The 22,807-nt window shown below is 38.2% G+C and overlaps 2 protein-coding genes across 3 annotated transcripts in view; both read right to left on the bottom strand.

Annotated features, from left to right (window-relative positions):
• Positions 1-22,807, bottom strand: part of mtrf1 (mitochondrial translational release factor 1) — a 155,181-nt gene that overhangs the window by 96,106 nt on the left and 36,268 nt on the right. The window lies entirely within an intron of this gene.
• On the bottom strand, positions 1,410-22,107 carry LOC148370155 (NF-kappa-B inhibitor zeta-like). Of its 2 annotated transcripts, XM_088330070.1 has the most exons (10): positions 21,901-22,107; positions 21,773-21,829; positions 20,027-20,265; positions 17,854-17,959; positions 15,227-15,373; positions 11,863-11,926; positions 11,604-11,788; positions 8,439-8,549; positions 5,113-5,280; positions 1,410-3,974 (listed from the first exon to the last, which is right to left on the bottom strand). In XM_088330070.1, exons 2-10 carry the CDS (start codon positions 21,797-21,799, stop codon positions 3,942-3,944), a joined length of 1,080 nt encoding a protein of 359 aa, XP_088186196.1. In that variant the 5' UTR covers positions 21,800-21,829; positions 21,901-22,107; the 3' UTR covers positions 1,410-3,941. The 2 variants fall into 2 exon arrangements, with proteins under 2 accessions (XP_088186196.1, XP_088186195.1); XM_088330069.1 differs by lacking the exon at positions 21,901-22,107 and having other exon boundaries at positions 21,773-21,868.

Here is a 22,807-nt window from a genome sequence, read left to right as displayed (position 1 = left end):
GCGACTGGCTGGCAACCAGTTCAGGGTGTCCCCTGCCCACTGCCCGAAGATAGCTGGGATGGGCTCCAGCACCTCCGCGACCCTACTGAGGATAAGCGGCGAGGATAATGGATGGATGGATATAGATAAATATATATATACATATATATATTTATATATAGGGGCAGCACTGCGGCGCAGTGGTTAGCGTGTGTGCGGCACAGTTCTGAGGTCGTGGGAACCTCCTAAGTGGGTTCAAATCCAGCTCCCGGCCAAACTGCGGAGTTTGTATGTTCTCCCCGTGCTTGCGTGGGTTTCCTCCGGGCACTCCGGTTTCCTCCCACATTCCAAAAACATGCATTTCAGGTGAATTGGCCCGTCCAAATTGTCCCTATGTGTGACTGAGCGAGTGAGTCGTCTGTCCCCGTGTGCCGTGCGATTCGCTGGCGACCAGTCCAGGGTGTCCCCTGCCCACTGCCCGACGATTGCTGGGATGGGCTCCAGCATCCCTGCGACCCTACTGAGGATAAGCGGTGCAGCTGATGAGATGAGATATATATATATATATATATATATATATATATATATATATATATATATATATATATATATATATATATATATATATATATATATATATATATATGCTTTGCTCATTTGATACTTGTTTGATTGTGTTATTTATCACAAAGTAAAGCACCAGAATACAACAAATTTCACATTTCTCTGAATAAAGCTCTCAAACTCAGATAGCAGATAGTAAAAAGCGTCACTATGAGGTGTGCTTTCACTATCAATGTCAGACTGTCAGTGAAGGTTTTGAATCGATAAAGTGAGTACGAATTAATTTGCTGTCTATGAAAAATATTACTTTAACAGCACTAAATTGTTAACACAAATCAAATATAAAGCATGTTAAAACAATATTTTACCAAGACAAGAAATTAAACCGTCCTCACCTAGTTAATCCAAAAGAAAGACAAGAAAATAACTTATTCAATTCTCATGTTATGTAATAAACAAATTACACTGAGGAATTTTTTTTTTTTTTTTTTTTTTTTGGGGTGGTGATGGTGGGGGGCACCATAAAGCATTTGCACTTAGGGCACCCGAATGGCAAGAAACGGCACTGCAAAACAGTGTCATATTGTGGTCAAAAATTTCACAATGGACCTTGAACAATTAACTTTGACCTAAAATGGCCCCCTGAAATGCTACGAGGAAAACATTTTCCAAATTGTCTATCCATTCTGAGATGATTTTCAATGTTTGTGTGTTCATAGGGATAGGGATCAAAATGTTTTGTTATTACTCATACTCCCGATAACATAAGTTATAGTACTTAAATGTGGTCTCATTAAAGAATCAATTTGTTATTGTATTCTCAGCGTTTTGCACATGCGCATTTGCGAGAGGGAGAGTCGTTCGACGTCCATACAATCATTTTATTTCACAACGAAACAAATCTGAATTGCATTCTAGTATCCAAAAAGAATCTAAAACACAACAAAAGCACATTCTTATCCCCAAACCAGTGTTTCACACATTAATGAAGATTTTGCAGCAGTTATATCTTTTGACCTCAAGATGGCACCCTAAAAATAATGAATATGATAGCCCTAAGTCTATTTGTGTGCTCCTTGAGTGAATGACGGAAGGAATGAAACTTTATTTCGAACATGATACAAACAAAACAAGTCCAAAAACGAACAAAAGAAAAACAATGTGAACGTATATGTCCGACCCTTTGCACGTGACGTCACGTTTCCTTCCCGGAGGTATGAGCGCCATGACGGACGGCAAAGGCACCCTAGCAGTGGAATGAGCATTTCAGTTCAAACAAATATAAATCACGACTGCAGAATATAACCACGACGTTTTACGATGGTGATTTATTGCTGTGCTGTGTTCTGTGCGAAAGGGCAAGGTTTTAAGCCCAATTCAAGGTGATGGATATTTGCAAACAAACGGAGGCACTGGCAGCCCTCAAAGTACTCCAGGATTTGCAGCGAGCATTTTTACAGGTTACGTTTGATGCATTTCCGAGCTGTTTAATGTTAAGTAGGCACAAATCACGCCAAAAGACACTCAATGTAGCTATAAATAAGTTAGCTGGTGCTACTATAAGTGGGTGAGTCTGGTGTGGATAAACACATTGGCCTATTCATGACCTTTAACAATTTAAGCAGCTCTTGGTTACAGTCGATATGAGATTTGATTTCACTCTAGATAAAACATATTAGCATTCACAGCTAACGTTAGTGTCTTACCGTTGCATTTGCTTACCAGTCGATTGATACGTAAACAAGCTGCTTTAAATGCAGGGCATTTTTTGGCACAACACTGATAAGACGTGGTAAGCATCCAGACTTGGATAAGCTTTTAGATCAGCACAGGTGTATGGGGATACTCCATTTACAATATCTCAGATCGTGTGGACTGAAGACAGGCACACTGGATGTGTCTGAATATGTCAGGAGTAAGAAGGTATGGCTGCTTATGCTATGCCCAGTTTTTCTAAATAGCGCTCTTTGTGCTAACCCGACAGCTGCACAATATTTGTTTGACTAGTCATTACCAGTGGTGTTGAATAGTGTAGCTTACTGCTTACTGGCCTCACCTACGGAGAGTACCTTTTACTATGGTTTACACAGATTTTGTACACCTATTACATGGCAAAATTCAAGCACTTTTTTAAAGACTTTCAAAGCAAATATTCATTTTTTTCTAGTACCTTTCAAAAAAAAAAAAAAAAAAAAGAAATCTGGCGCTGGTCAAAAGAATGAGAGTCATGGTTGCCGATTCAAGGCACCTGTGACTGCCCAATTGGCGCCAACAGCCCTGAGAGCTGATTGGCTAAGAGACTCTTTTTAAACCCCCGGCTTTCAAGAGGACGCCGTCAGATCGTTGCGACCCTATGCTCCCAGCTAGGCAAGCTCATTCTGTCCAACATTTTTCCTGTCCTGTTTTCCTCTGCCCGATACCCGTTGCTGAACTGTTTCTGGACCTGATTCTGCGCTGTCCTGCCATCCCGACATCCGACCTGTTTTTCCCCGCTACCTTCCTGACACCTGTTGCCGACCTTGTTTCCGGACTCGATACCGCCCTTGTTCTACCGTCCCGGCTAACGACTAGTATTCCTGCAAATCTACGATCATCCTCGCTCGACACAGAAAGTGCCACTTCAGCGTCTCCAGCCACCTGCTACCCGTGTCCGTCGATCCACAGATCGTGGTAGCAAGCCCTGCTCTCCCTCTTTATCAATAAAACTGAGTAAACAAACGCTACTGGGTCCTGTCTCTGTTCCTGGTCTGTGACAATGAGAACCTATACCTTCGTTTGAAACTCGAACTCAAGCCCAAACCTTATTTCGGAACCCTAAAATCGGTTTAAAACTCTAACTTGCTGCCTAAACCCTTGATCCTAACATCTAACTCCAGCCTTACATCCAACCCTAGCTGTAACCCTAGCCCTGACCCTGTTTAAAGCCCTAACCCTAGCCCTAAACCTGTTTTGGAATCCTAATGTGGAGCTCAAATCCTAGTTCCTAACCCTAAACCTACACCCAACTAGCTGTAACGCAAGGCAACCATGTACAGAACCCTAATAAGGACCCTTAACCTTTGTTTCTTACCCTATTTCGGAACTACAAAACACGTTTAAAACCCTTATTTGAAACCCTAGCCCAACACCCAAACATAGACACATGGCATTTACAAGAGCCTTACCTAAAATTCAAGCACTTTTCAAACCTTGAATACACAGTATTAAAATTCAGGCACCCGTACAAGCCCCGTTTACTGCCGTCTGTCACGGTGGCGTGCGTGCAAAGGGTCAATAAAAGTATTTGTTTTCTCATTGAGTATTACAAAATCCAAATGATTGGTTTCACTGAAACAACCAGCATCTGCCTTGCGGGCAAATGTTTACATGATGGACTGTCTGACTGACAGTGTTCTCTTTTAAGCCTTTTGGCCTCTCAAGATGTGACGCACCTGAACAAGACAATGCAAAGAAAGTCATTGTGAAAAACAAGATTATATGGGACTGTGGTCTCAAACTTACTTTAATTTAGGGGCCACCTGAGCTAGGGTCTGGGCGAGGTGGGGCAAAATTGTGGTTTCTTTCAAAAAGGCACTGATTAAAAATATTCCATCGTGCCCAAAAACTATTATTTTGAAGATATCCTATATAAAATAAGGTTTAGTTATTAAAAAAAAATAGGAATTCATGTAAAAAAAAATCAATCAGTAATAAATGAATCTCCAATGATCATGGCCAGCAGTTAAAGGGACAGTCTGTGTTAATTAGCACCTCTTGGTGGTAAAAACACCCATTTACTCATTAAAAAAATACAACAATATTCTTTAAAATTTCCCCAAAAAACAAAAATATTTGTTTTCTTTTAGTTTTATCTTTTGTTTTCTTTTTTCTTAATTTTCTCTTTATTTCATTTCTCCTTTTTACCCCTTTCTTTCCATTTTCCTTTTTTCTTTTCTTTTTTCTTATCGTTTTTTTGTATTTTTTCCTTTTCTTTCTTTTTCCCTTTTTTCTTCTTTATTCCATTTTATTTTTGTAATCTTTTGTCTTCTTCACAAGTTTTCTTTCCCGTTATCCTTTATTTTTTGTTTTGTTTTTATCTTTTTTTTTCTTAATGTTTTTCTTTCTTTTTGACTTTATTTTTGTCATGTCTTCTTTTGTCTTTCTTCTTTTTTATTCTTTTCCCCTTCTTGCCTTTTTTCTTTTCTTCTTTTTCCCCCTTTTCTTCTCTTTTTTTCCTTTCTTTCCCATTTTTCTTTGTTCTCTTTTTTTACGTTTTGCCTTTTCTCTTTCAAAATTCCCTCTCCTATTTTTCTCGTTTTTTTTCTCTTTTTGCAAAAGACTGCAAAAAATGAGAAGTAAAATTGTGCTTTTTGGTCGCTTTAAGTTTCGTAGTTTGTATTCTTCCTTGTGATCTTTAGCAATCATTTTTGATTGCACGAAACAAAACCACATCTAGTGGTCAAACAATAACACACTGTCCCTTCAACTTTCATATCAAGGGAGGGGCTCAAACTCTAATCGTTAGGGCTGCAGGTTTGAGACCCTTGATGAAGATACAGTTTAAGTCGTGCGTCTTCTTTGAAACCCTACCTTGTCACCGGTATCTCCTCCAGGGGCCAGTTGCCAAGGCAACTCGTCCTCAGAGTTCCTGGCGGTGGGGTCGGCCCCTGCCGCCATCAGCAACATTAGCGCTTCCATCTGAGCCGGATTGTTTTGCAAGGAGCTGACGACGTGCAGGGCCGTGTTGCCGCTAAACGTCTGCGGTAGAAGGGTAAACGCATCGATCCCAATGTCGATATCAATCGGTACTGAGTAAATACTTGGATCGGATTAAAATTGGATGATTTAGTCCAATTTTTCACTGCACAACTGCTATTTAAGGTCAACAAAAACATAGTGCCATAAAAAAAAACATCCATAAATGATTCATTCGGAAAGAGGGAAATTATAACTTAAGGGGCTGTAGTAAATTTATAATCCCAAAGGTGAGAATAACCAGGAAAAGTATGTGTGTTGGTTGGTTTCCAAAAAAAGTTAATGTTTTAAAATAGTTAAGCGTTTGCAAGAGTGTCTTTTAATCCTAGGTTACTATGGTTAAATGCTTAAGGCTTCAAAGTACCCTAACATATCAGTTAGGGTTTCAAAGTACAGTTTCAAAATGGGTTAAGGGTTTCAAATTTGGATTGAAATCTGCTTTAGTAGGGTTAAAAGTAGAGTTTTAAAATCTAAGGAGTTTGAAGAGAGGTTCATATCAGGATGAAATTTCAAAGAAGGATTAGAAATCAGAGTTGGGGTATTAAAGTAGTTTAATGTTTCAAAATGGGTCAAAAGCCTCCAAATGGGTTTTAAATCTGGGAAACAGATTTAAATTTCAGTTCCAATCTAAAAATGGTTCAATTAATGGTTACAGGCTTAGACTTTCAAAGTTAATGTTTCAAAATGGGTTAAGGGTCTAACATTAGAGTTCAAATCTTGGTTAGGGTTTTAAATTAAAGGTAAAGTACATAGTGCAATGTGAGGTCCCTACTCAAGGTTTCTCTTTTTCCTCACGCTGAGCTTTTGAGTTGTTCCTTGCCCGCTTGTTGGTTTAAGATCAGGTCATTGTGTCATTGTAATCCTGTGCAGTCCTTTGAGACATTTTTGTGATTAAGGGCTATATAAATACATTTGACTTTAAAATTTGACATTTTAATGTGCTGCCAACCCAAAGGAAAAATTGGATGACTCTTTATGATATGGGAATCAAACGCAATTTGCATAGTGCCCTCTGGTAGGTTGAAAAGTCTTTCCACTTCGTCACCTGTACGTTAATAACCTCGGATTAAAATTTATGCGTGCGTAGCTTGTATAGAGCTTGTATAGTATTTTGTTGAAATATTTGGTTTTCTCTATTTTCTAACATTCATTGGAAAAGAATGCACTATGCAAACCCATGTTCACTGTACAGTGAGTTAAAATAGTGTAATAATGAGATAAGCTACCAGTGTTTTCCATAAAATTTTGTGAGACCCAGGTGGGTGTTTAGTCAAGGGGGAATCTGGGGGTGTTCCCTGGGGGCGTTCCCTGGGGGCGTTCCCTAGGGGGGCCTGCCCCACAAAATGCCTAAATGTCATTAGTCTCTACTGATTATTGGCATTTGTGAAAACAAAGTGCTAAGCTTTGAAGGACTCATTTAGATTCTTCTGTCAGTGAATGACAATACCAATGTTGAGGAGCCATTAATATAATTAAAATGAGACCAAATAAGAATAATCTCTCTGCTTTTAAATGTACTTTTTGCCCTCTGTAATCTCTCTTGAACCGATCCTGTGATCAATGTGCTGCTGCTGCAGTCTCCCCCTTAACCCCTTCCTCCTCTGCTCGGCAAACAAAAACACACATCTTAATCAATCAACCATTGGCGGGGACAAATTAAACCCTTGCGGCCCGCCACAATTTCTTTATGGAATGGGAAACACTGAGCTTCAATGCCTTGTCGTATGTCATTTGTACCACTCGTGATCCAGCGGCAATACAGGTTGTCTGCACTCTCACTGCCAATACCGGAAATTGATTCCTGTTGCATACAAAACTTCATGGATTTGAGCAATCAATGCTCAAATAGGGTGTTTAAATACCTGTCAACCTGTACGTTTTTGCCGTACAAAGTACATTTACTATGCATTTTAAGACGTGTACGGCGTACGAGAAAATCTGTACGGAAAACGCAAATTTGTCAATGATGGGTACCATCCGGTATTCACCGACTATCACGAAACGGCAAATCAATCAAGTCAAACAAGTTCGCCCCGTCAGCCTCTATCTCGGTATCGTTTTTTTCGTTGCAAACGAAGCGAGCGGTTTGATGCTACTGTGCGCACGCGTCTGCAGCCTCGAATTTCATGTGGTAGTTATGTAATTGAAAGGAAGTCCGTCTCTTTTTAGAGAACCGGCTTTTTCGGCTCAACTCATTAAAAAGAGCCCGCTCTCAAACGGCGCACTTGCTTTGATGCATTATATTAGGAATGATTATGTTGTATAAAGGAGTTAAGAAAAAAAGGAAATATAAAAGGAGAAAAAGACAGATTTGTGGTTATCCCTTTAAACAGTATATTATAATAATTTAATACAGAAAATGAATTTATAATTTGAATTTGGGCAGCAAATTTGTATGTTCTCCCCGTGCTTGCGTGGGTTTCCTCCGGGCACTCCGGTTTCCTCCCACATTCCAAAAACATGCGTTTCAGGTGAATTGGCCAGTCCAAAATGTCCCTAGGTGTCTGTCCCTGTGTGCCCTGCGACTGGCTGGCAACCAGTTCAGGGTGTCCCCTGCCCACTGCCCGATGATTACTGGGATGGGCTCCAGCACCTCCGCGACCCTAGTGAGGATAAGCGGTGCAGCTAATGAGATGAGAGATGAATTTGAATAAGAAAATGTATTATTTTACTTAATTATATTTGCATGTATTTTTTCCTTCTACTTAATTTTTGAACTTTTTTGATAATAAACTTCATTCATGTCGAGCAACTCAGTATCTTACAACAAAATGTTAATCAACAATATATATAATATAACGAAACACATGTACAATATAACACGTTAAACGACCGAAATAAACACGTTTGAAAAAAAAAATATGGTGTAAGATGATCTTGTATTTTGTAAGGGAAAATACGCCAGTGTGTAAGGGGATGGAGCCCTGGAGCTTGACAGGTATGTGTTTCTGTCAAACCTTTTATGGTAAACCATCGCAATAATTACTGCATGTATTTGCATGGTATATAAGGTGCACCGGGTTATAAGGCACACTTTCACATTTCTGGCCCCATTGGGGTTTTTAGGTGCGCTTTAAGTCCGGAAAATACAATACTTTTGAGAATCAATCTAGAGCGACGCCCTCTGTGGCTTAACGGTGACATGTTTTCTGTAGTTTTACCGTGTGGTTGATGCTGCTCAATGCACTTGGCTGCTTGAGGAAAACGTTTAACAGTTCACAGTTTGCCTCTTCGGCCGCCATGTGCCAACAAGTTCGGCCACTTTTCAAGTCCTGCAGGAAAAGAAACCCACATAACCTTTGTGACTATATGACCGTAAACTTCATCAACAGTGCAAGTCAAAAGTTAACAACCCCTTTTTTGAAAAAAAAAAAAAAAAAACTGTTGCTAATCATTGAAAGTCTACTTCATATATGTCAAAGTTAAGGCCGGAGGCCAGTCGGGCCCTTTAAAAAGGTTTTCTACAGTCCCTCAGATGGTCTTGAAACATCATTATATTATACACCAGGAATCGATGAGTACTTTTTTTCAATGTATGATACTTCTTTTAAAACATTTTTGTTTATGGTTGAGAGTTTTGGACTTTATTGTACTTTAATACAAGTCTATTATTTAAAACTATTTAATATCAGTGAATAACAGAAGATCGCCTTTTTTTCTTAGAAGTCATTTTAGCACACTTTTGATAAAATATCAATTTTAGGCTACTGAATTAGCCTGACACAAATACAGCCAAGGTCCCTTGCTTTAGCTGTTCTTATACAAGCCTGAGGCAGCTTCTAGATTCAATCTTCTCAATTTAAAAAAAATAGTAAAATTGAAAATAATGCAAATAATACACTACAAAAGTAATTACTGTATTTATTTGTATTAATTGTGCTTATGTGTGCAAAGATAAGTCAAAAATATCTCAAACCGAAATCGCCAAACTATAGAATGCAACAGGAATCAAACCTGGGTTGCAGTAGTGAGAGCGCCAAAATCTAACCAAGAGACCACCAGCGATGTAGATGAACTACAAAAAGGCATTTGATTTGATTTTAGTGTATTCGCATGGGCTTACCACCTGTAGGAGGGGTCAAAGAGGTCTGGTGCACAGGGGGCTGGGTAGAAGCCAAAGGTGGGGTCCTTGGTACACCGGACCCCGGCAACAGAAACTGGCTTTTGGGACATGAGAATGTTACCTCTCTGGCAGGGAAGGAACCTGAGTTGCTGTGTGAGGTTGAGAAGTTACGACTAGATGCAGTCACACACAGCTTAGGCTCTGGTACCAGTCCTCGACTCTCACTCTTGAGTCGCCCGTGGTAAGAGGCGCAGAGCCGGTGTGGAGATATTCGTCGCACCACGGCTCAGTGGCTGTACGTTGGGGTTCACTACGGTCCATGAGAGGGTAGACTCCCTCTGCCTTCGGGTGGGGGGACGGGTCCTAACTGTTGTTTGTGCTTGTACAACAAACAGCAGTTCAGAGTAACTGTCCTCCTCGGAGTCCTTGGAGAGTATGCTTGATAGCGCGCCCCCTGGGTACTCCTTCGTACTGCTGGGGGACTTCAACGCTCATGTGGGCAATGACAGTAAGACCTGGAGGGCCGTGATTGGGAAGAACGGACCCCTGATCTAAACCGGAGTGGTGTATCGTTATTGGACTTCTGTGCCTGTCATGGCTTGTCCAAAACGAACACCATGTTCAGACATAAGGGTGTCCATATGTGCACTTGACACCAGGACACCTTGGTCCGCAGTTGGATGATCAACTTTGCAGTTGTTTCATCGGAACTAATTGAAAAACCACGATTAAAACGCATTAAAAAAATATATATATATTTCTTGCACACAATACTTAGTTTTTCTTAAACACTTCTCATTAAATGTGCACCTCCGCATTGAGAGGAGCCAGTTGTGGTGGCTTGGACATCTGATAAGGATGCCTCCCTCGGGAGGTGTTCCGGGTATGTCCCACCGGCAGGAGGCCCCAGGGGCGCCCCCCGGACCTGCTGGAGAGACTACGTCTCAAGGCTGGCCAGGGAACACCACAGGATCCCGCAAAATGAGTTGGATGAAGTGGCCGGGGATAGGGAAGTCTTGGCTTTCCTGCTGAGGCTACTGCCTCCGCGACCTAGCCCCGGATAAGCAAAAGAAAATGGATGGATGGATGGATTTCGATTTTAACTCATTATCACAACATTTTTATTCATGGCAACAGAAAAGAATGTAAAAAAATGGGGGAAAGAAAAGGTCGACCTGAAAGAAAGAAATGGAAAAAAGCACAATTCTTGGGTGTATCCGAAGATTAATCTTTAAATTTTGTGTTGGTATTGTGTTCATAGTTTGGGAGGGATGGATCCATTAGCAAATAGCATTAGCAGCATCTTCCATTTTCAACATTTTCTTTGTCTGTCCCACGGCTTGAAGTCAAATTTTTGATTTGTTCCTTCTTCCATTTGACTTTGACACATCTATTAAAAAACTGCATTTATATTATAATAATAATAGAAATAATACATTGTATTTCGAAGCGCCTTTAAGGACACCCAAGGTCGCTGTACATATGAGTAGGACCCAACAATAAACGAAGAGTAAAACAAGCAAGTAATAAATAGCCAATAAAACACATTATAGTTAAAAAGGGCGGTGTGTGAGGCATATGGTCAAGAATAGGCAAGTCTAAAGAGGTGAGATTTGAGTCCAGATTTGAAGGTGGACAGGGTCGCAGAATTTCGCAGGTCAGGTGGCAATGAGTTCCAGAAACGTGAGGCAGAGCGGCTGAAAGCTGTTCTGAGGGTGCGGGATGGCGTGGCAATGTGAAGGAGGTCGGAAAGGTAGGGAGGGGAAAGTTTATGAACAGGGTTGGGTAGGGTTACTTTAACAAGATTACTTTCAATTACTTTTGGATTACTCCCATTCCAAATATGCTAATAAAAGACAAAAGAAACTAAATATAAATAAAATTACTAAATTTTGTGCAGGCTTGGGGAGTAACGGAATACATGGAACGGCAAAAATGATGTTGGCAAGCTGTTTGGATTTATTTTCATTTTGTTTCTGTTGCATTTTATGTTAGTTTTGCCGGAGATCAAAGAGATCAAAGCCAGGAGAGAAAGCTTACCGTGTGTTGTGAGTCATAATTTTATTCATATTTAGTTTCTTTTGTCTTTTATTAGCATATTTGGTATTGGAGTCATCCAAAAGTAATTGAAAGTAATCAAGTTAAAGTAACCCTACCCAACCCTGTTTATGAATGCCCATGTCCGTGTAGAGCAGGATTTAGTAGTTGATTCTATGGTAGATCTAAGCTGCCAGCACAAAATTTACACAGATTAAAGAATTACCTCTGTTCCACAGGAGGCGCCCATGAGCAACAAAACCTCCACACATTTAACATAAATGTGTTTCCTTTGCAGTAGCTCACTTTGCTGGTGCTGATACTGGTCCCAAGTACTAATATAAGCCATTCTCCTCCATTGATTTTCCGCCGCGTTGTGGGACAACACAGCAACATGAAGCGGAGTCAAACCTCCAAGGGGGGAAAAAGCTACATTTGAAGCATGTACTTTTTTTGCCGAGCAGTGAAAACCCAAAAACACTTACCATCAAAATTGAGACTTTCGGTATTAATCATTTTCAAACATCCCGAGAACGACTTCCAAATGCTCTGTGGAGACATCCCACATCACACAGTAACTAATGATGTTATCCATTATCCTGTCAATGGCATTTTATGTAATGAGTTACCATCCGGCTAGCAGGGCCATTCTATTTTTTGTGTCGCCTGAGGTGACGGATTATGACTGGGAGTGGCATTATGAAAATTACCGTATTTCCACGACTATATGGCGCAATAAAGGAATACGATTTTCTCAAAAACATTTGTGCGACCCTGTGTGTGTGTTGATGCAATAAGGTGTAAGCATTTGAGGACATCATGAGAACATAAAACATCAATTGTGGCAGTTACCTGTGCATTAAAGTACAAGTACGTGCGTTATTCTGAACATTTTAGTTTATTCTACTCATCACTATTGTTGTTGAACTGTGACTCTATCATACCTGTCAAGCTCCAGGGCTCCATGCCCTTACAAACTGTCGTATTTTCCCTTACAAATACAAAATAATCTTACACCATATTTTTTATCAAACGTGTTTATTTAACATCTTATATTGTACATGTGTTTCGTTATATCATATATATTGTTAAATAACATTTTGTTGTGAGATACTGAGTTGCTCGACATGAACGAGGTTTATTATAAAAAAAAGTTCAAAAATGAAGTAGCTTGGACGTAGAAGGAAAAAATACATGCAAATATAATTAAGTAGAATAAGATGTTTTCTTATTCAAATTATGAATTCATTTTCCGCAATAAATTATTGTTGGTAATATACTGATTAAAGGGATAACCGCAAACCTGTCTTTTTTCATTTTCTCTTTTTTTTCTTAACTTATTTATACAACATATATCATTCGTAATATAATGCATCAAAGCAAGTGAGCCGTTTGAGAGCCGGCTCTTTTTAATGAGTTGAGCCGAAAAAGCCGGTTCTCTAAAAAGAGACGGACTTCCTTTCACTACACAACTACCAAGGAATGATGCATGATGGGAAATCCCCGATGCGGCAGACGCATGCGCACAGTGGCATCAAACCGCTCGCTTCGTTTGCAACGAAAAAAAGGATACTGAGATAGAGGCTACCGCGGCGAATTCATTTGACTTGATTGATTTGCCGTTTCGTGATTGTCGGTGTATACCGGATGGTACCCATAATTGATAAATTTGCGTTTTTCCGTACAGATTTTCTTGCAGGTCGCACATGTCTTAAAATGCATGGTAAACTTCCTTTGTACGGCAAAAACGTACAGGATGACAGGTATGCTCTATGCGTGTCCGTCTCAAGCCCTGGGTACCTTTGAGGTATCCATAAGCGTTGACACTGACAATAGGCATTTTTCAATTGATGGCCGATGCTACATTCCTTGGCGCTGAAATCGAAACAGTACTTTCCAAGTTATCTTATGCTGTCTTCTTTTAGCGTGCATTACTTCTCACGTTCACGGTTCAAGAATCCCTTAACCTGTCTTCAGGGGCTACTTCCGGTAGTGTGTCTTGGACAAGTACAGCAGATAGTACTGGTTTCCAGGATTACCAGTAGCAAGAGAGAGCCCTTGACCTAACTCAGATTCAGAACATACATCATCTGGTTGCCGTTGTTTTTCGATGTGAAGGGTCATTCCGCTCTTCAGAGATGAGATGGACCTCGGCATTGACGGCAGCAACGTGTGATAATGAAATGAAATGATCTGCATTTATATAGCGCTTTTCAAGTCAATGACTTCCCAAAGCGCTTTACATTGTGCTTCACATTTCCCAATAGCGGCCGTGATCTGGGCAGCCATGTAAGGCGCTAACCTGCTTATTGGGGGTATTGGGGGTTCAGTGTCTTACCCAAGGACACTTCGGCATGTAACACGGACAAGCCGGGATTCGAACTGGGATCCCTTAATCCTAAAACGATCGCTCTACCTCCTGAGCTACTGCCGCCCCATAATACTGATAGTAGATCATAAATCACTGGGGAAAAACTATTTTGTTCCCAAATTTTGAGTATCACCTCATACAATAAGTATTGCATCACTTGTGGCTTTCATATTTTTACGTCAGACGTTTCCATATATCCCCAGAAAACCTTTTAAAACGATGTGGATTTAATTTCACATTTACACTTTACTATATTTCAATATGTTTTGGAGCTGAAAACGTGCTAATTTAAGAGAGCAATTATCATTTAACATCAAATGTTTAATTTCATTGAATAATCTCATTCATAAGACAATAGTACTTAAAGGGGCAGTGTGTAGATGTCACTGTATTGTGTCGTGCAACCGAAAATAAGTGCTATAAAAGCAAAAAGAGGACATAAAACTACTGAGACTTAATGTGACTGGATCATCATTTTTCTCTTAAATGTATTTGCCAAGCCTTATCAAAAATGTGTTTGGTGCAGCTTATAGTCAGGTACGCCTTATAGTCGGGAAACCACGGTAAGTACTTTCCAACCCATACTTGAAGCACAGCCCAACTCAGTTTTTCTCCTGCTTGATTTTAAATACAAACACTTGTTTGTTGTGTCTGATTTTGTTGTTGATTTTATTCATTTGACTATAAAGGATTTTATACATTTGACTATATAGGATTATATACAATTGACTCATAATGCAATGAAGAATTTCACTGAGTAGGCTTTAGTTCAATGACAGGTCAGGCTGTTCCAAATGCAAAATATTTTGTCTAGTTCTGTTGATAACAGGACTCTGACGGGGGACGGCAAGCGTTGTTTTGAGAAACGCTCGGCGTTGTTTTGAGTATTCCAGGATTGCGATGCCCAGGGGGGGCTTCCTTGGCACGCCCATGGGAGAAGTCGGCACGCTATTATGCGGGGAGAAGATGGTGAATAGGAGAGAGCTAAAGGACTTCAGAAGAGGGCTTCCCAGAGACTCCAAGGACACTAATTCGTCCGTTTCGATGGAGTACACTTAGTTAAATTGTTAATGAAATTAAACCTGCCCCCGTGTGGAAATGTCGGCTTCCTTGTTCATCTTTTTCGTCAAGAAACGAGCGCGCATTTTTGGGTGAATGTAGGTTGTGTTTGGTTAATGGAGTCAGATAACTAATTCGAACATTTTGGTAAACGGTACATTTTGATATTAATTCCCAACAAAGGTTAACGGAGTAGAGGGCACCGTGGGAATGTTAAAGGGTGAAGTGTGGTGTATAAAGCCCAAGCCGTATCATCAGGTTCGCCTAGTGTGTGAGTTAAAAACAGCAATGGCTTATGTAACTGAGTTTGTGTCTTTTACGAGTGTTCCTCTTATGGTCGCAAAATATGGTATAGCCCTCTTTCCCAACATGCTATATATCTATATGCTATAAATACTTTAACCTTAAGAAACTCCAACCTGCAGACAAAGGTAGAATCCTTTCTCAGCGCAAACGTGGAGAGGCGAGCGACCCCACAAGTCTTTAGTGTTGATGTTTGCTCCATGAAACAGAAGGTCACCTACGATCAGATGCTGATTGGCTGCCGTGGCGAGCTGTAGCGCAGTCTGTACATACAAAATTGACACAGATCACAACCATCAGGTTGTGTTTTTTTTTTAAAACAGCGCACAATGTAGAAACACAACATTGGATTCCATTCCGGAGGTATCCCTATCACGCTCCGCTGGCTGGCTTATTTGTGCAGTTTACCGGGAATATTTTGCCACTACTGTTTTGGGAGAAAAAGAATTTGGGAACTCTAACTAGGACCAGCCCTGGGTCAATTCAGCCTATTTTTCTGGCTTGTTTTACACAAAGCGACCCAATTGTTTGGGTTGTTCTTAACAAAATCATTGAGACTGATTAGTATTATATAAATCCATTTTAGGAGTGTTATTTCAAACAAAAATACTCTTGACAGAATTCTCTTGTACAAAAAAACCCTAAAAAAAAATCATGGTATTTTTCTGTGGTTTGTTTCTACAAAACTACACAGGACATTGGGTCAAATCATCTTAAGTACTAGGTTGGTCCATTTTTCAACCAAAACATGGGTTATTCTTAACCCAACTTTTTTAGAGTGTGAATTGTTGTACAGTATCTTAAGTTTATCACATTGCCATTCTCAGCATTATATCATTCTAAAACTGTATTAAGTTCAAATGTATTCATTCTATGGAGACAATTAAACAAATTTTTTATATAATATCTGTATTGTTCTTTTGTCTAAAAAAAATATTGTTTAAGGTCATCTGGTAGAGCTTGGAAAAAAGGATACCTGAAAATTAGAAAGTTTTGTTATTATTGATAAAATGAACTGTGGTCGTGCGGCTACAATCCATTATCCCCATCCCATATTGCTGTGAGCGGGTACTGGCAGAAGGCACTTTTATTGGAAGCCTTTCCATTCTGGCCTGTCTAAAATGAAATGCACGGTTGTGGCTGCAATCCATTATCCCTGTCAACTATTGCATAAAGCAAAGAGGGAGCGTGTCAATGTGGCCTGCTTAAAATGAACAGCACCGTTTTGGCAAGATCCATTATCCCCAGTAGACTATTGCTGAGAGGCAGGGACAGACTTTTTTCAATGGCTAATTTCGAGCACTTTTCAAGCACTTTCAAGGCTATTTTTTCAATTTCCTAGTACCTGCAAAGGAAAGGGTTCTGTGCCGATCAAAGGAAAGTTGTTGTTTTTTGTTTACTTTTTTGATGACTAAAATAAAGCCGCTATCTCTCTGCTAACACATTATTTGTGCTATTTTGAGCTGATCTACAATTTTTTGTGTCAATGGGCTGCTATAAACTGTGTTTAAATTGGTTAAAATAGAATTGTAAACAGTTATATTTTTGAAATTCATCATTTATTTATAGCATGAAGAGTAAAAAAAATTTAATTTCTATTTTAGGGATTTTCAATCTGCTCAGGTTGTAAGTAGCTAAAATTGGGTTGTATTTTAACTTTTTTTTGTAGATCTGTGAATATTTTAATTTATGTTTAAGGTATTTTTCAGGGATCCCCTGCAAAATATATGCAACTACTTATTACTAGATATAAAGTGCATAATGTTTTATTATTATATAGTATATTTTATTAAAAAACAACAAATCTAAGGGGCCGTTCGTTCATGAGCCAAGTCAAAGAGACAGTTCTGTAAAAATGTGTTGTAGGTCATTGGGAAGAGCTTGCAAAAAATGTTACCAGAATCTCATCTCATCTCATCTCATCAGCCGTACCGCTTATCCTCATTAGGGTCGCGGGGGGCTGGAGCCCATCCCAGCCATCTCCGGGCAGTGGGCAGGGGACACCCTGAACTGGTTGCCAGCCAATCGCAGGGCACACAGGGACAGACAACTCATTCGCTCATTCACACCTAGGGACAATTTGGACCGGCCAATTCACCTGAAATGCATGTTTTTGGAACGTGGGAGGAAACCGGAGTGCCCGGAGGAAACCCACGCTAGCACGGGGAGAACATACAAACTCCGCACAGGAAGTCTGGAGCTGGATTTGAACCCACTACAGGTTCCCATGACATGAACTGTGCCGCACAAGCGCTAACCACTGCGCCGCCGTGCTGCTTGTTACCAGAATATTAAACATTTTTTATACTTATAGTAAAGGGATAGTGTAATATCTGACCACCAGATGTCGCTGTATTGTATATTTCAACTGAAATCGAGTGCTACAAAGCACAAGGACGATGACAAACTATGGAGACTCAAAGTGACAAAACCGCACCATTTTTTTTTTTTCCCCAGTCTTTCGCGATGTGCTTTATTTTTCAGAATTTTATTTTATTTGAGCTTCTTAAAATTATTATAAATGAATATAAATTATTTATTAGAAAATACAGATTTCTCAAACAATGTGTATTTGAAAATAATGCATGTTTGGATGATCCATCTGTTTGGATGATAATTGATGTATTTTTACATTATTATTCAAAAGCATATTCTATATTTCATGAGTGGATTCTCTTTAGCAAAAGTAGGTGCTAAATAATACACAATATCCCATTAAGAGAGTTTATGACAGCATTGCTACCTGTCCTTTGTGCTCCTTGACCTCCAAGGCTCCGAAATTTGCCATCTTGGAAGCAAGAATGTAGACCAGAGCTCTTCTGCCTTGCGCCACCGCAATATGGAGATATCTGTAAGAGTTTAAGAAGGATCATGAAAACGCTAACGCTAACGCTCATTTTTTTATTTAGAACTTTTTAATGCACAAAATAAATAGAAGCAGTTTTGCCATTTGCGGACTTTTCCAAATTTCAGGTATCTTTTATTGATCTAATTTCGCTTCACATTACTATATTTTAACTTAATTTGACAGTAAACAAATACATGCAAATGTATTTAATTATTAGTTGATATCAAATTATTATTTTCTTTCGATAGTCAAAATTATCTGACAGCACGATGACGATTTTGCCAATTTAAAACATTTTGGATAGTGTGTATTATTTGGTCACTTGATGTTTCTGTATTGTGCAGTGCATCTGGAAGAGAGTGCTAAATAATAAAGGAAAGAATACAAACTACTGTGACTAAAAGTGACAAAATTGAGTCTTTTTTTTTCTTTCTTATTTTGTTGCAGAGCCTTTCACAAGGTTTTTGTTTTTTTACTCCACATGGGAGAAAGGTTGAAAATTCCTCAACCAAAGAGATTTTTTTAAGAAATTCATGTTCATATGATATATTATGAATTTTTGCTTATTATTTAAATCAATATTTCATTAGATAGATACTACATAATAACAGAAATTTTACAGTATAAAAGGATTAAAGAATCTTTTTAATGACGATTAAAGCACACTATTTTCAAGTGTACTGAGAAAAATATAATTAAAATGAGAAAGACTATTTCTCTTTAAATTTTACAACAAAAGTTGGATTTAAAATTTAGAAGAAAAAAAATGTTTTGAATGATTGAAATTGTGTACCAACATTAGAAATGTCCTTAAAATGTCAAAGTTAAAGCTTTATTGCAGAGTCAAAACTGATTTAACACCAGAGTTAAAACTTGAAATTACAGCTGCTAAAAGTAAAGTATTAATGCAGAGTTAAAGCTGATTTTAACTGCTGAGTTGAAGATTTAAACTATTGCTATCAAAATTTAAGAGTTACGGATGAGTTAAAACTGATTTAATGTCTGACTTAAAGCTTTAAATTACAGCTGTCAAAAGTAAAGAAATATAGCAGAGTTGAAGCTGATTTAACTGCTGAGTTGAAGCTTTAAATTATTGCTATCAAAATGAAGCTTTACAGTAGAGTTAAATCTGATTTAACTTCTACGTTAACACTTTATATTCGTGCTGTCAAAATTAAAGTTTTACAGCACAGTTAAAACTGATTTAGTGTCTGAGTTAAAGCTTTGAATTACAGTTGTCAAAAGTAAAGAACTATAGCAGAGTTAAAACTGATTTAGCCTCTAAGTTAACGTTTTAAATTGTTGCTGTCAAAATTAAAGAGTTATGGATGAGTTCAAGCTCATTCAAAGTCTGAGTTAAAGCTTTAAATTTCAGCTGTCAAAAGTAAAGAAAAACAGCAGAGTTAAATCTGATTTAACTGCTGAGTTAAAACTTTAAATTAGTGCTATTAAATTAAGCGTTATATTAGAGTTAAAACTGATTTAACTTCTACAGTATGTTAACACTTTATATTAGTGCTGTCAAAATTGAAGTTTTACAGCAGTTAAACTGATGTAATGTCCAAGTTAAAGCTTTAAATTACAGATGTCAAAAGTAAAGAATTATAGCAGTCAACGCTCATTTAGCTTCTAAGTTAACGTTTTTAACTGTCGCTGTCAAAATTAAGGAGTTGATTTAACAAAACTAAGCTTTATATTAGAGTCAAAACTGATTTAACTTCTACGTTAACGCTTTATATCGGTGCAGTCCTTGAGGGATGGGTATTACGAAGATTAGTGTATAAAATATGTGATTATTGTAATTATTGATGTAATAAGTATATCCATGAGATTTTGTTATATTAGACACAAGAGGAGAAGAGGATTTGTAAAATGTATTCAATAGGGAAGATAAAGGGGTAGGGAAAATAAGCATCTGCTTCTGACTACCCCTTTTCGAACATGTTAGGTAACATTATTTTGTTGTTGACTCATTGTTTTTGTCCTGTTTCTATTTTAATGTTCAAAATAAAGTTTTCATTCATTCATTCACTTATTCAAATGGTGAGAAAACGTGTGGCATCCTTACGTGTCGCCGTCCCCGTCCTGCAGGGAGAGCAACTCCGGTGCGAGGCCTCCGTACCGAAGCGCTTCCTGTTTCACTTGCCACTGAAATAAAGTCAGTGCTTCCTCGGATGCCAGGTTGGGCTCAAAGCAAGGCGGGTAAGCACGAGGAAGAGTCTCGGGAGTGTCGGTTGGGAATTTATCCAGCAAACGTTTCCCCTTCCGGACGTGTTCCAAAGGCGTGACGTGAGCGAGATTTTGGACCTAAAATAATGACCACGTTTGTGGTTGCACTGAAAAGTGAATACTTTAAACAGACATTTTGTTGTGCCATGCAGGGATTCCACTTCAAAGTTGCTTGGTATACAAAAAGGGTAAATGAGTTAAACGTTCACAGCAGAGTAAAATTTAAAAATGTCACAAAAATTTAGTCAAATTACATATATTTTTAAAAGGTATTCATTTATTCCGTGCAGAATATCACATTATTGTTAGTAGTAAAATACAAAAATGAACGGACCCTCCCGAAACCTCTTATTTCCTTCTTTTTTTCTTTTTCATTTTCTTCTTGTTTCTTTCATCCCAATTTTTCCTTATTTTGTTCACCATTTTACCTTTTTGTTTAATCTTTTTCTTCTTCTGTTTTAGCCATAGATTTGTAATTCGTTTTTCTTTTGTTTCCTGCTTGTTCTCCTATTCTTTTTTCTCTTTTTTTTTAACTTTTCCTTTTGTTTATTTCTTTTTCTGAGCATTTTACTTTTTTCCTGATTTATGATTTGTTTTCTTTTTTCCTCTTTTTTCTTCTTTTCTTTTTTTTCCCTGGATTTGAAATATTTTTTTTCTTGATTTTTCCTCTTTTTTTTCAAGTAAGTCACATTTATGTATATAGCCCTTATTCACAAAAATGTCTCAAAGGACTGCACAGGATTACAATTACACAACTAGACAATTCCCGTGGCAATTGTAAGAGTTGTGATGGATCTGGCAGATGTTGGTAGAGAACCGGTAGCGTTGATTTGTTAGCGTTATGAGTTAGCATAAAGTTTGTAACTCAGATAGATGTATTTGTAATTTTTAACTTGGTTCTGTGGGGGGACTCTTTTGGTATATGAATCGTTGGGCTACTCCAAAAGCTCTGGGAGGAGTTACCCATCAAACTTTTTTGTCAGTAGATAGATATGATAAGATCTTGGGGGATTATATTAGATGTGCTTGCTCCACTTACAGCACTTGGCAATGTAGTTGTGCCTTGCTGGAGCAATCACAACTAATTACCTGATCTTAAACCAACATGCGGGCAAGGAAAAACTCAAAACCCACCACACTTCTCTTTTTTTTCTCTCTTTTTAATATTTTCTTTTATTCGTGTTTCTTTATTCCAAGTTTGTACTTCTTTTTTTCTTGCTTTATTATTTTGGTTTCTTTTTCTCTTCTTTTATGTTTCATTTTTTTCAACCTTTGCCTTTTCTTTCTTAGCTTTTTCTTTTCTCTTGCTTTTTTATCTTTTGTAGCTTTCTGCTTTTTTCTATTTTACCTTTATTCTTATATTCCTTTGTTTCCCTTTTCTCAATTTCTTCCTCTTTATTTTAGTTCATTCTTTTCAAACTGCCCTCACCACCTCATCTAGTTTTCTTTGCGTGGGCAGAGCATGTCCGTGGCTGGCGCTAACTCGACCACCCGGTAACGCCCCTGTTCACTTATATAAATGACAATAAAGAATATTCCGTTTTAATTAAAAAAAAAAAACAGCAAACAGATTGAATTGACGTACCTGACAGAAATGTTGACTCGTCTGCATTTCTCTCGCAGCGACTAGTCCACAATATTCCTCAAAAAAGACCCAAAACGAGCATGCCATGAATATCACATTACTGGGTATTTTGTTTGTTTAGCACCTACCTTTCTTTTTAATCCCGAGGCGAGAAAAACACACTACAAAACTGTACTTCCGTGTTTGTATTTGGGCAATGAGCGAAGGGTTGGCGAAAGCGAAACCATATGCTCAATTAGGAAATTAAATTTAACAAAAGCCTAAAATAAAGTACTTCGAAAAGTGTTCAAAAAATACTTACGAAATCACCCAATAAATTGTTTGTTTTACTTATTTCGAATAAACGTATCTCTAAATACATCCGTTCTGTTTTTATCGTCTTATTCGATTTGTGTTTGAAATTGACTCAAGAAGATGAATGATACATTTGTAACAAAGACTTGTAACAAATATCAAAGTATCTCAATCGTCAGTATGAAAAAAGTGAGTTTGCCGACCGTTTTTCAGTGGCCAATTTATCGACATTTTGGGGGACAATAGTTCAGATTATAAAAAAGCTACTTGTTCATATCTCTATGGAAGCATGAAAGTAATAAGAGTTTTGAATAGGCATAGAAATGGAATGTAAATGTATTTTTATCTTTTTTTTAATAAGAATCTGAGTAAATCGATTAGTCAAAAATAAAGAATAAAATGATTCCCGAAAATCACATTTTGAGTGTAGGTGGGAGTTTTAGCGCCACATGGTGTCTATATGTGCATTGTATTGTACAGAAAATTGTATTTTCACCTCAAAATTGCAAAGTGTACGACTTTTTTTCCGGGTCAAGCCCGTATAATTTGGGCAAAATTGAATAAATAAATGATTTCCAAAGAGCACATTTTGAGCAGATGGGGGTTTTAGCACTGCCTAGTCTTAGTGTCTATCCTCCCATAATAATGTACAAACAAAATCATAATATTATAACCTAAAACTTGACATGTTTTCTCTTTCTCTTCAAAGAAATATGAATAAAAAAATGCTTGCAGGAAAAA

The sequence above is a fragment of the Urocampus carinirostris genome, chromosome 3, assembly GCF_059441175.1.
Source record: "Urocampus carinirostris isolate Australia breed hairy pipefish chromosome 3, RoL_Ucar_1.0, whole genome shotgun sequence".
Lineage (NCBI taxonomy): Eukaryota > Metazoa > Chordata > Actinopteri > Syngnathiformes > Syngnathidae > Urocampus > Urocampus carinirostris.
This window is presented reverse-complemented; position numbering and strand designations above follow the sequence as displayed.

Bases quoted from the DNA above. Each gene is read 5' to 3' on its own strand.
- LOC148370155 (XM_088330069.1), bottom strand. From the start codon at position 21,859: ATGGCATGCTCGTTTTGGGTCTTTTTTGAGGAATATTGTGGACTAGTC. The intron at 17,960-20,026 runs GTAAGGATGCCA...AAACTCTTACAG, and splicing joins CAGGACGGGGACGGCGACAC to ATATCTCCATATTGCGGTGG. The intron at 11,789-11,862 runs GTAAGTGTTTTT...CCCCCCTTGGAG, and splicing joins CGAAAGTCTCAATTTTGATG to GTTTGACTCCGCTTCATGTT.